General features: G+C 53.0%; 1 protein-coding gene across 1 annotated transcript in view; it reads right to left on the bottom strand.

Annotated features, from left to right (window-relative positions):
* LOC147640456 (sulfate transporter 4.1, chloroplastic-like) overlaps positions 1 to 13,401 on the bottom strand; it is a 186,622-nt gene that overhangs the window by 107,395 nt on the left and 65,826 nt on the right. Inside the window, exons 3-4 of the mRNA XM_086825348.1 lie at positions 3,532 to 3,751; positions 3,249 to 3,417 (exon numbers count right to left, since the gene is read on the bottom strand). Coding sequence (XP_086681474.1) covers positions 3,249 to 3,417; positions 3,532 to 3,751 — 389 coding nt within the window. The remainder of the gene's footprint in view (positions 1 to 3,248; positions 3,418 to 3,531; positions 3,752 to 13,401) is intronic.

Raw genomic sequence — 13,401 nt, forward strand, 5'->3', positions numbered from 1 at the left:
GCACTTTAGGTACGGTACGGTATGCGTACGAGTACGTAAACTACGTATTGGGATAAGTACTTTAAGTACGTTCACTTTTTTAAAATAATGTATATGTAATAAAAATTATATATTATACACCATTCATAATTTAGTAATACTGGTACATAGAATTGCGCAAAAAACAATTGAAATTCAAACATCTAAATAGATGTCAAATGAGCAACGAGCATACAACATTAAGTCCTGTTGAATCTGAAATCTTAGTACAAACGCCAATAACCATAGAAATTAATATGACGTCATACATGTTTGATCATAAATCATGAAAGTAAAAGACTAACCGCTAGTAGCTACAAGCTGAATATGTGACTAGACAGTGGTCACTATACAAATTGAAAAAATTGGGCATTTTGCTTTGCCTGCAATTTGGGGGTTTTCAAAATTGAGGTCAAAATGGGCAAATTGAACCTCTTACATTTGCAGAAATTTGGGGCTTTTGTGAAAATTGGCCAATTAGATGCACATTGAAGCAATTGGAGTGCATAAAAATTGGGGATTTTCAAATTGGAGCATGTAATTGGGCATTACAGCTGCGATTTGTCGCGAATGTATACACATTGTGTGTAATTGGACAATTTGGTGGACAATTTGGTGCAGGTTTACACTTGCTTTGATTTGCAAGCATACATTTGCACAGGACATTTGGTTGCCTGGCAGTGCACATTGGTGCTTGGTTTGCTTGCAGATATATTTTGTTGACATGGCACAGAATGCTACAGATGTATTTGGTGTGCTCACCCAGGAGGACAAGCTGGATGGATCTAACTACTCCCTCTGGAGTTTCATAATCCGTAATTTGCTGGTAGCCAAAGGGCTTTGGGGCATCGTGTGTGGTGATGACACACGCCCACTTACCATACAGCCAACCACGCCTCAAAGGGGAGGTGCTCAAAGAGCTCCTGATGTAGATCCTGCTCCCACACAAGAGCAGAAGAGATGGGACTCTAGAGATGCACAGGCCATGTCATTGATAGCCCTTTCAGTGAAAAGGACTATTATTCCGCACATTCGTTCATGCAAGACATCGAAGCTTGTATGGGACACATTGGAAGCAATGTATCGGGTACGCAACGAGGCAAGAGTTGCCTACTTGAAGAGGTAATTGGATCTTCTTTCTGTGAATGAGGGTGACTCCATGGCAGATCATCTCACCAGAGTGAAAGATATGCAGGAACAATTGCTCAACATTGATGAGGTTATCCTAGACATACAGATGGTCACCAACACTCTTCATTCTTTACCGCCTTCCTACTTGGGCTTTCACACCTCTCTCAACCTCTCAATGAGAGAGGAGGTGGTGATCCCGTCACTTTTGAAGAGCTCGTGGGTTTACTCTTGCAGGACGAGCAAACAAGAGCAAACTTATCCAGCAACCGTGGTGGAGAAAAGGCATTTACAGCCAAGGATAAAGGTAAAGCAAAGAGCTTTAGGCATGGGGGACAACAGTCTAGCAAGGCTGGTCATGGACAGCCCTCTTCTAGTGGTGAAAAGTCTCACAAAGGGGATGCAAACAAGCCCAAAAAGAAGGGCAAATGTCACTACTGCCATAAGCCTGGACACTACATCAGTGAATGTAGGAAGAGGATTGCAAAAGAGAAAAGGAAAGAAGCAGGCAATGCAGTAGCAGACTCTTCTGATGACAAATTCAGATACTGATATGTCTTGCATTGCATCTGACAGACAGAATGCATCATGGTATTTTGATAGTGGTGCTTCGAGCCACATCACTTCATGCAAAGATGTATTTCAGCACTTGGTTTATGCTTCAAATGGCCGCACTGTATCATGTACAAATCATACCACATATCTAGTAGAGGGAATTGGTAATGTCATACTTATTGCAGCCAATGGTGCCAATATATGTATGAAAAATGTATTGTATGTTCCAGGGATAAAGAAAAATCTGCTCTCCGTCTAAGACATAAACGACCAAGGTTTAAAGGTTGAATTTGAAGATGGGAAATGTTTGGTAAAAGACCCATCAAAGGGTTATGAAATAGTCACTTCTGGAACACGATACAAAGGCTTGTATAAGCTGGACAGCTATGACGAGCGCACTTATGATGCAAATACAGTGGCTGCCCACACTCCTGCTATGCATGATGCAGAGCTATGGCATGCTCATTTTGGGCATGTAAATTTTCAGAGTTTAATGCTTTTGCAGAAGCATCATATGGTTGATAATATGCAGCCTCTTGAGTCTCCACCAAGACATGTATGTGAGGGGTGTATTTTGGGAAAGATGCAACGAAAACCATTCCCCAAAGATAGAGCTGTTAGAGCTGAAAGTAAATTACAGCTCATACATAGTGATGTATGTGGTCCAATGCGGACACCATCCATAGGGAGGCATCTTTACTTTGTCACATTCATTGATGACTACTCCAGGTTTGCTTGGCTTACCCTTTGAAAGCGAAAGTAGATGTGTTTACATGCTTTCGACACTTTGTAGCAATGGCTGAAAATATGTGTGGATGTAAAGTCAAAACACTCCGCTCAGATAGAGGTGGAGAATACATGTCACATGCATTCAAGGATTACATGCTTCAAAAGGGCATCAAACACCAATGTACTGTGCCTTATACACCGCAGCAGAATGGTGTAGCTGAAAGGAAAAATAGATCTTAATGGAGACGGCAAGATGCATGGTGAAAGCACAAAAGTTGCCTCACAAATTTTGGATGGAAGCTATAAATGTGTGCAACTCATGTGTTGAACAAAAGCTTTGAAAACCATAACACCATTTGAGGCTTGGTATAGCCGAAAGCCAGCAGTGGATTATATGCGTACATTTGGGTGTTTGGCATATGCACATGTGCCAGAACAACTCCGAACAAAGCTAGATGACAAAGCAATTAAATGCATTTTTGTGGGCTACAGCAATGAAAGCAAAGCATACCGTCTTTATAATCCAACTACACAAAGGATTTTTGTCAGTAGAGATGTGGTATTTGCTGAAAATTCAAAACAGCCCATGTACAGCTTGTATAAAAGCAATGATACAGGCTTACAGGACATGTTTGATGGACTTTTACCCATTGCAATTAGGGGGGATTCAGATCAGCTATTACTATCTTAACAAGTTGGAACCTCTTTAGCTTAAAGCTATTGTCCAAAACTCCACATTTGCACTTGACAATACCCAAGAAATCAGAAGATGGTATCCTCAATTAATGTGAAACTACAATAGAGAGTTTTTTTCCCACCTCATTCAAACCAGAGAAAATGCTTTTCAAGAGAGGAATAATTTTGCTACTTCGTGTAACACTGTAACCAAGAAAATATTTGCTTTGTGAAAGGGCAATAACAACTGCAGAAGCTGAGGTAAATCCTGATATTACAGTATGGCTTATGAAGCGAATTAACCAGCCAAGCCTGCATCCACACAAAATGCTTAGGAGCTCGTTTTTCAAGACCAAAAAGATTCCTACACCAGATTTAAAAGCGTAAGATCCTGATATTAGGGTGACAGGATAAAATGTCACCTAAGAAATCCCCATCACACACTCCGTTACTCCAACCATCAAAGCCAACAAGACTGCCAACTCTGAATAATATTCCACGGCCTCATCACTTTGATCTTCCTCTAGATCCACGATCTGGGAAAGAACATTTGAGACCAGAAGAGAAACTAAAGCAACTGGACCAACTGCAAGTTGCCTTGAAGACCCAAAGATGGCATAGGCAAACACAGGAACCAAACCTGCATCTGTAAACAGGGGCAAAAAAACAAACATCAATTTCAGAAACATGTCTGTGGACTCTTTGGGTCTTCACGTCTCTCTCTCTCTCTCTCTCTCTCTCTCTCCACGATTGGACCCTTTTGCAACCTCCTCCAGCCACATAGCCGGCGTTGCCTTGGCCTCTCTCCACATCTCTGCAGGCTCTTTGCACAGCCCACAGACCCTTCGCACGCCACAGCCCCTATTGTACAGGTGCCCAAGCCCCCACCACACACGCTAGTCACTTCTCCCATTGCCCTACATTCCTGCCACCCCCGAATTGGTTTTCCACAAAAAATTGACTTTCCCCCAAATTTAATTTTTGCACTAATCTCTGCACAGAAAAGAAGAATATTCCAATCACATTAGAGAAACTAAAGCAACTGGACCAACTGCAAGTTGCTTTGAAGACCCCAACATGGAAGAGGCAAACACAGAAACCAAACCTGCATCTGTAAACAGGGGCAAAAAAAAACAAACATCAGTTCAAAAACATGTCTATGGCCTCTTTGATGTAGGAGCCCGGCCAAGAGGAATGACACTCATCCTCACCATACTAACAGATCAGAGGCTGCCTGGGAACCGACTGCGACTGACGACCTCGCCTGCGAGCTCCGCTTCTACTCCCCCCACCCCCCCCCCCCCCCCCCCCCCCCCCCCCCCCCCCCGCTGCTTCTTGCCATCGCGCCCCCCTCCTCCCCCCCGCCAGTCCGCCGCTTTCTCTTCCGCCCTCGCCTCCTTCATTGCGCCCCTCTTCGCCATCTCTCCCCCGCCTTCTGCCTCGCGTCCTCCCCCGCCTTCGCTCCCCGCCTCCCTCCTCGTTTCCGCCTTCTTCCCCCCCGCCTTCTCTTCCTTCGCCACCTTCCACGCTGCCTTCCCTGCCATCCCCCCCGCCGCTTGCTTCCTTCCCCCGTCATCTTTTCCTCCGCCTCTCTAACCCCTTCGCCTCCTTCTCCCCCGCCTCTCTTCTCTCCCCCGCCACCTCTTACCCCTCCGCCTTCTCCTGCGCGGCGCATCTCTTCCCCTCCGCCTTCTCCCTCTCCTCCCTTCCGCCTCACCCCGCCGCCCACCGCTAACTCTTCCCTGCCTCAGCTCCCCCCCCCCCCCCCCGGCCCGCCCCCGCTATCCTGTAGCCCTCCGCCTCTCTTTTTCCTCGCAGGGCTGTGTCCCTCCCGTTGGTGACCTCGGTTTCTGGCCTTTTCCCTCTGGAGGACTCCATGGAAGCCGCTCCGACTAACCCTGCCGATTCCGGTCTCCGTCTGGAGTTCACAGCTGAAGATCTTCAGTTGTTTGTTTCCACAGTTTCCGCTCTTGAGGCCTCCTCCTTGGTCTGCAAGATAGTGGGTAGCCGTCCGATGCGGAGAGAGCTTCGCGACCTTCTGCAAGGCAGCCTTGTTGGCGTGCCCGCCAAGATCGTCAGCGTAGATTTTTTGGGACGTGGCTACTACCAGGTGGATTTCGAGTCCCCACAGGCAGCTCAGATGGTGCTGGCTCGGAGCCCCATTGCCCTCCGCTCATCCCGGGCGTTCCTGGCGCGATGGACTCATGGTTTCGACCCCGCTTCTGACCCGCTAGCAGGCGCGACAGGTTTCCCCGTCACTATCTGCTTTCCTGGACTCCGTAGGGAGTACTTACCCCTCTTGTCATCCATTGGCAAGGCGTTCGGGCAGGTGGTGGAGACGCCTCAGACAGCGGCTTCAGTGATTGCTCGGGCAGCAGGACTCCCGGCCATTCGGGTTGTGGTTCCGTCACCGGAGTCCCTCCCGAAGACGATCCTTCTCCCTTGTCTTTCTGGAGGACATATGATACAGCGCGTGGAGTATTCGGGCCTCCCCGGCCAGTGTTACACATGTCGGGAGATGGGCCATCTCGCACGCGCCTCTCCCCGCAAGGGGGTTCATCCTTCACGCTATGCCGCCTCTGGACCCCCTGCAGGAGTCCCGAGGGGTGGCCATCCACCTCAGAGACCGGACATCCCTAGCTCGCCACAGCAGGCGCCATCATCTGACGAGCAGGCCCCGGCGGAGGATGCCGCGCAGTCCCAGGAGGCTGGCGGATGGCAGGAGGTTCGCCGGCGGAAACGCCCGGCCCGCAGGGACCGTCGCAGACGCCAGCAGGCAGCACAGGCTAGCGGACAGGTTGGCGGACAGGCGACTCCGGTTGGCGTACAGGCACCTACCCGCACTTATGCTCCTGTCAGGGATAGGCGGCCAGCAGGTCCCACCCCGATGGACAAGGATTCAGACTCAGTGCCCGTTGAGGCCGCTGGTGGAGCCTCCCACGTGGAGACCCCGCTCCCGCCTCCCCCCGCGGGGGGCCCCGCCCCCTCCTTGGAGCAGATTCCTGAGGATCCCGGGCCGCACTCTTCGACCCCCGGCTCCCCTTCCCCTCACCCGGAGAGCACTCCTTCCACCCCCCCTCTCCCCCCCCAGCCCCCCCCCTCCCGCCTCCCCCGGCGGCCCCCCCTGACACCTATCCTCTGGCAGATGCCTCTCCACCTCTCCTCGCTCTCCCCCTCCTCGCCGCGAGCCCCCATCCCTCCCTCGGCCTCTCCAGGATACTTCGCCAGACCACCCACTGCCGCGGGGCAGCGCAGCTGGGTAGGCCAGAGCTCAGTCCAGCGGCTGTTCCATCGCCACTCCGGGCCGGTGGAGATGGCGATCCTTGCGTCGCCCGCCACAGAGTTCTCTCCAGCCTCCCCTGGGGGGCCCCCGCGAGTGATGGGGCTACCAGTGGATTACGGTTTTTTCAGGTGCCTCCAGCTGGATGCTGGCCCGTTCGAGACACTGGTCGCGCCCTTGCGAGTTTGCGTGGTGTGCCATCCTTCTCATTCTCCCTCAGTGGTGAGCAGCATGGTGGCTTTCTCCTTTCCTCTCAGTGTTGCCCCAGACACAGCATGGGATTGCAACTCTCTAGAGGAAGTTTTGCGTGATCAGATACTGGAGTTTTCTCACCACTTCAGTGACTTGGGGCTCACGGACCTATTGCAGACCCGATTACACTCAGCCCGCATGAGCTTGTTTGGTATAGGAGACTGGCGGGCGGATCCGGTCCACACCTCAGTTGAGGCGGTGCTTCTGATTCTCCTCCATGCCGCCCCAAGGGTGCAGCCTACCTTTAGATACATATATGCAGAGGATTGGTCTCACGCCTATGCCCTGGACAGGGCGAAGGCGGAGTGGGGCTGGACACAGAGACAGGTCACCCTCTTTTTGGAGAGACTCCGCACCCGGACAGACAGTGATTATTCTCCCTCCAAGCCGGCGCCCAAGACTCACAGAGTGGAGGGCAGATCATCCGGGCCGGCTGAGAGGGGTGAGCCAGTGGAGGCTGCTTCACTTGCCATAGCTCACCCATGAGGATCCTCTCATGAAACATCCAGGGTCTCGGTGGACATCGCTGCTACATTGGTCGGGGCACACTTCGCCAGGAGATCCAGAGGGCTCTCGTTGGAGGACCCATAGATATCCTTTTCATCCAGGAGCACCACCTTTCTGCCAGGCGTACCCACACCTGCGGGAAGATCTTGCCAGGCAGGAGTCACACTTTTTGGTCACCGGCATATGGCTCCCAGGGGAACCAGGGTGGAGTATGCATCTCAGTCAGCGAGCAGCTTCTATCCGAGGTTGTGGACTCTGGCATTCTGGTCCAGGGTCGTGCGCAGTGGATCATCCTTCGGGTTGGGGAAGACCGCATTGCTTCCTCAACTTCTACGCCCCTAATGGGGCGACCGGGAGAGCCGAGTTCTGGAGCACCATTAGGCAGTCCCTCCCCTTGGCAGACCACTGGTGCCTCGGAGGGGATTGCAACATGCTGGAGGATGCAGAGGACAGGATGGGGGGCAGCCAGGAGACCATTCATGGGCCGGAGCTCGCTGCCTGGGAGGAACTAGTGCTACAGGTGAGAGGCCAGGATCCGTGGACTCTCCCGGAGTTTGGCAGGTTGCAGGGTAGTCTATCTTTCTCGCGCTCGGATAGACGGGCCACAGGATTTAACCTTTCCCGCATCGACAGGTTCTACATTGATGAGTGGGCCTGTGATAGAGGTGGCACAGTGGGCATACTCGCAGGCTCCTCGTTTTCAGACCACTTTCCAGTGCTTCTCCAGATCGAGGACCCCATGAGAGGAGAGCAGGGCCAGAGCGTCCGGATTCCAGATTGTCTCATAGAGGAGCCCGAGATTGCGATCAGAGTTGAGCAGGTCTGGCAGGAGCTGCAGTTCAGGAGAGGATCGGCAGCCAGCGATCTTGCCAGTGGGCTTGCAGGAGATCAGCCAGATGCTCAGACAGGCTGCCTTGGACCGGCTGGAGGCCTTCAAAGAGCAGGAGAGGAGCCTACGGAGGAGTCTAGCGTCCCTCCAGAGACTCCAGGAGAGGGATCCTACGAGCCCTTGGATCTCAGAGCAGATGGAGTCAGCTCGCACTGAGATCAGATCCATCGAGGAGAGGAGGGTGGAGTTCCGATTCCATGCTCGGGCTTCTTTTTGGACACAGGCTGGAGACAGAGTGACTCGAGATTTCTTTGAGGCGACAGGGCCTCGCTTCAAATGAGAGGGTCTCAGGCGTCTTCGGCAGGCTGATGGCCAGGTTGTGGTGGATCCCCCCAGGGTTCGGGCTATAGCCACAGATTTTTACAGGGATCTTCTCTCTGCTGAGCCAGCAGATGACAAGGTGAGAGAGGCTCGGGAGGCAGTCTGGAGCTTCACGAGACCGGTTGTGCCGGCCCATTTGCAGCACTCCCTTCTCTCCCCCTTCTCGGATACGGAACTGGAGGAGGCTCTTCAGGCATTACCTCGGGGCAAATGCCCAGGAGAGGACGGGTCTTTCGGTGGCCTTCTTCCAGAGGTACTGGGGCCTCTTACATAGGGGCTTCAGATTGGCATTCCAGGAGATTATGGAGTCAGGAGTCATGCCGGACAGCATGGCAGAGGGGTTGATCCACTTGATCCCCAAAGAGGGAGGAGACAGACTGGAGATTAGACAGTGGAGACCGATCACCTTGCTAGGCACGGCCTACAAGGTCCTAGCTAAGGCGATCAGCAGGCGGCTTCAGCCTCACCTTCCGGACATCATCCACTCCACGTAGACAGGCTTCATCCAGGATAGGAGCATTCTGGATAACATTTTCTCTTTCTGGGAGGCTACGGCTCTGGCTAGATTTCGACAGGAGGATCTGGCAGTGCTCCTTCTCGACTTCGAGAAGGCATATGATCGGGTGGACTGGGCCTTCTTGGAAGGCACTATGGAGAGGATGGGCTTCCCCCCTCAGTGGATCCGTGGGGTCTCTGCACTCTACACATCGGCTCATAGCCAGGTTTGCTGATACAGGGCGTGCGCGGAGAGAGGTTCCAGCTCTCGCGCTCGGTGCGGCAGGGGTGCCCCTTGGCGCCCTTTCTTTTTCTTTTTGTGGCGGAGGCCATGAGCACTTTTTTGACAGCACAGGATACAGGTTTGCGGGGCCTCCAGCTTCCCATCCGCACCTCGGAGGAGCTCCTAGACTCGGAGTTTGCGGATGACACAGCTGTCTATCTTCAGGGAGGTGAGGAGAACCTCCGCCGCTTCGCCTTAGCCATGGACAGGTTTTGCAGAGCTTCGGGCGCTTTGATCAACTGGCACAAGTCGTGTGGGTTGTGGGTCAGCTCTATGCCCCCCCCGACTTGGAGGCCAGTTGACGGTTTTCAGTGGCTGCCCCCCGGCACTACAGTGCGTTATTTGGGATGCTATGTGGGCATTGACATATCTCCGGAGCAGCAGATAGCCCCCCTTCTTCTGAGCATTCGGAAGAAGCTTCTGTATTGGAGTACCGCTCGTTTATCGCTGGCTGGCCGAGTAGTTGTGGCCAATCAGGTTCTGCATGCTACTATGTGGTACATCACTTCTTGCTAGGCCTTCTCACGGGCGTGCCATCGGCCAGGTGCAGAGGCTCATCAGGAACTTTCTTTGGTCCGGTGGCGACGGGCGGCCCGCCAGGGCCAAGGTGGCATGGGCGGTGATCACTCAGCCGAGGGAGAGAGGCGGCCTGGGCATTGTTGATACTATTTGCCAAAGCCGAGCATTGCTTGGCAAGTTGGTAGTTCGTGGCCTCCTGCCAGGCGCTGAGCCGTGGAAGGAGTTTCTTGTTTCCAGGATGCTCAGCCGCACCCCTTCTCTTAGCGGCCCCTGGACCCCAAGCATCAGGTGGATCCTTTCAGAGCAGCGATCCAGAGGAGTGGGCCTTGGCTTCGAGGAGCGTTTTGCAGCTAGCCTTCTGAGGGCCTGGGCGCATCTGAGGCCGTCACTCTTCCAGACTCCCCCGGGCACCGATGAGGAGCGCCTAAGGCAGCCTTTGATCTGGAACCCCTTGATTCGTCTCCCTAGTGGCCATATGGTTGGATCGCGGTCTCATGTGTCGTGGGGCCCGCTGAGCTCTGGCCCAGCCCAGTCCCTAGACGACTGGATAGGTTTTCAGCAGCTGCCTCTCGAGGCTCAGGAGAGGAGACTCAGTGGGATGAGGGGCAGAGAGTTGATGAGACAGGACATTGAGGCGGCCATCCCCCGCGAGTGGCGGACCCGAGTACAGGACCCTCCACCTCCACAGTGGATGGGTGTTTTTACTCGGCATGAGATCCTTCTAGCGGTCTGTGGCACAGCAGAGAGAGTTGCCCCACTCACTTTCGAGGTGGGAGAGGGTGGCCAGCTTCAGAGGACACGACTAGATTTGGATGGGCTCCAGGGATGTATTCTTCAGAGGGTGCGGGTGGTCGGCTTTCATCAGAGACAGTGGTATGTAGACCCCTCATCGGCCTCGATAGGGGAGGACTGTTCTTGGAGATTATGGGCTTGGGACAGCAGGCCTCTTATTCGCCTTCAGTGGGATCAAGGTGAGTGGTTTTGGCGAGATCCCTACTTGGCCCCTACCAGCCCAGGCATCCCCTTTTTTCAGTACACAGCGAGGCTGGGGCGGCGGATTCAGAGACACAGGATAGCGAGCACCCCGGCAGCGGCCGAGCATTGGCGGCGACAGGGGCTCTCCCCTGCCTTTCTTAGGGACTTCTGGCAGCGCCTTTGGGCCAGCTTCCGGCCCCGGAAGGTGACGTTGTTTCTCTGGCTCACAGCGCATAGAGGACTGGCTGTGGGGGCTTGGCTAGCTTTCGGCAGTCACCCAGCGTCCTGCCCTCGGTGCGGCCATGCACAGGAGTCGCAGCGGCACTGCTTATGGGATTGCCCACAGGCACAGCAGGTCTGGCAGCGCGCTCTCAGGATGGTTTTTGCAGGCTCACGAGGTGAGATGCTGGTGACGTGGGGTGCGGTGGCTTGGGCCACGGACAGCGGCCTGGCCCTTGGATATGAGGACGTCCCTGGCAGTGCGACCATCCAGGTCTCTGACAGGGCGATGGCGGTGGTTCCGACGCCAGACTTCTCTTCGGCAGCACCTCAGGAGGGGGTCGGGCACAGATGGGAGATGATCAGCAGCATGACGGCTTGGCACATTTGGAGAGCCCGATGCAGGGAGGCCATTGACCGCCAGGCGTCTCCACCGGCGGAGGTCATACAGGCCCTCTGGGTGGACATCATTCACACCTTGAGAGGACACTGGGGGAAACTCCAGGGCGACTCGGATCGCATGAGAGGGCGCCGCAAGGCTTTCCTCCGCACTTGGCAACCCGGCCCTTTCCTCACCGCGAGGGGCAAGGATGTCACTTGGCACTACAGGCCTCCAGTTTGGCTTTTCTCACCTCCCACATGTACTATTAGGTAGCCCCCCCCAGAGAGCGGCCAGCCCCACGGGGGTGGAGCTCAGGAGTTCACTGTGTTTTTATCCCTCCTTGCGAGGTGAGCTTTGTAGCCTTATGGCGTTTTCTCATTAACTAATAGAAGGATCTTTTATCCGGAAAAAAAAAAAAAGAAAAGAGAGGAATGACACTAAACAGAGCCATCGAGCTATGCAGAGCCCGACACCCCCGACCCTGTGGCCCCCACTTACATTCGCATCACCACAGGAGGACTAGAACCATCATTTCCCACCACCACAAGACTTTCTCCTACCAGCTCAGCTTTACTACATTGGGTTCCATGATGCAGCACCCTATGTGGGATACTTCAGGGTGATGTGAGAGCTTGTCACTCTTTGTATTGGGATCACTTATGGCATTTCAGCTCTTGTTCCTTCGTTTTATTTTTGGTGCCCATGATGATGTATTCCATGGACAAGACGTAATCTTTTGGTCTCATAGGTCATTTTGGCCTTTTGTACACGTTAATATAACTCTCTCTCTCTCTCTCTCTCTCTCTCTCTCTCTCTCTCTCTCTCTCTGAAAGTGCAAAACTGCATGCTAAAAGTCAAGCGGCTGAAATCTCAGCCCTCAAAAAGGAGTTGGAAGCCACTTCAAAAAGCAAGCTTGAGGATGGAGAATTTCAGCCCTCCTTTATTGAAGAGCTGAATACCATCAAGGAACAAATCAGGATCATTCGAGAGGAGGAGGAGCAACATAAACAGAAGACATCTTCATGGGTGGAGGTGATCACAAAGACACAAAAGAAGATGGACGAGGCCGAGAAATGGATCGAGGTCGCCAAGAAAGGGAAAGGTAAAGAATCGGCACCCATCCCCACTCCCACCATCATCAACATGACCCTTGAAGAGGAGCAAAGGAGGAACACCCGGGCCTTACATGTACGAGTGTCCGGTCTAAAAGACCGTGATGATGCAGAAGGGGAAACCAAGGAGCTCTTCTCTATGATGGGCATTGAAGCCACGCACACAAAGGCATGGAGAGTGGGAAAGAAGAGAGAAGGTAGTGGCGAATCTTCTTCCAAGGAGAGAGCACTTATCATTCGTTTCCCCTCCATGGAAGCGAAGGACTTCTTGAAGAGACGTCCTACACTCAAGCAAACGGGAATATTTCTTGGAGATGACCTCACACTCTCGCAACTTGCCCACATGAAAGAAGTTATGCCCGAGATAAGGGCAGCCCGAGAGAAAGGGAAAGTGGCCTTCTATAGAGATGGTAGAGTGGTGATTATGGAGAGGCGCTCTTCATGACGGCGCGAGACCTATGGGACTACACTCAAAGTTGCTACTTGGAATTGTAATGGATCTCTACGCCTTGATGTAGGGGCTTTTGAGGATGCTATCTGCGCATACCAACAGGAAGTGTCTCCCTCCATGGCTAGTTGATGAGAGGACTCTAGAGCAAGTCGTGCATACCGGTGTCGGGGAAGCTCCCAGGTGCTATGAATGAAGGACACTCTCTGGCAAGAGCCTCGACTACGAACGGTGGTGCTCCCATCTCGGCTCTGATAATCTCATGGGGTACCGAGGCCTTAGCCCGAATCATCCTGGAGATCATGGACACAAGTGGTCTCTCCATCGATCTCCATCCATCGTATGCGCGTCCTGATCGACTGTGAGAGAGAGCGAGAGAGATTGATTTTATTAACGTCTTCCAAAAGACCGAACTCGGCCTATTAGACAAATCAGTGTACCTGTGTGGGGTATCCTCTGTCATCCCAACAAAATGAAAAAGTACTGAAGTAAAAAGCTGAATCTGGGTGTGCAATAAGTACAATGAGTGGGAGAGGGGATGGAGCTCTAATACTAGGAGAATGCAAAGCTAGAGAGAGAGAGAGAGAGAGAGAGAGAGAGAGAGAGAGAGAGAG

The sequence above is a fragment of the Cibotium barometz genome, chromosome 3, assembly GCF_041138505.1.
Source record: "Cibotium barometz isolate CiBa-2024 chromosome 3, ASM4113850v1, whole genome shotgun sequence".
Taxonomy (NCBI): domain Eukaryota; kingdom Viridiplantae; phylum Streptophyta; class Polypodiopsida; order Cyatheales; family Cibotiaceae; genus Cibotium; species Cibotium barometz.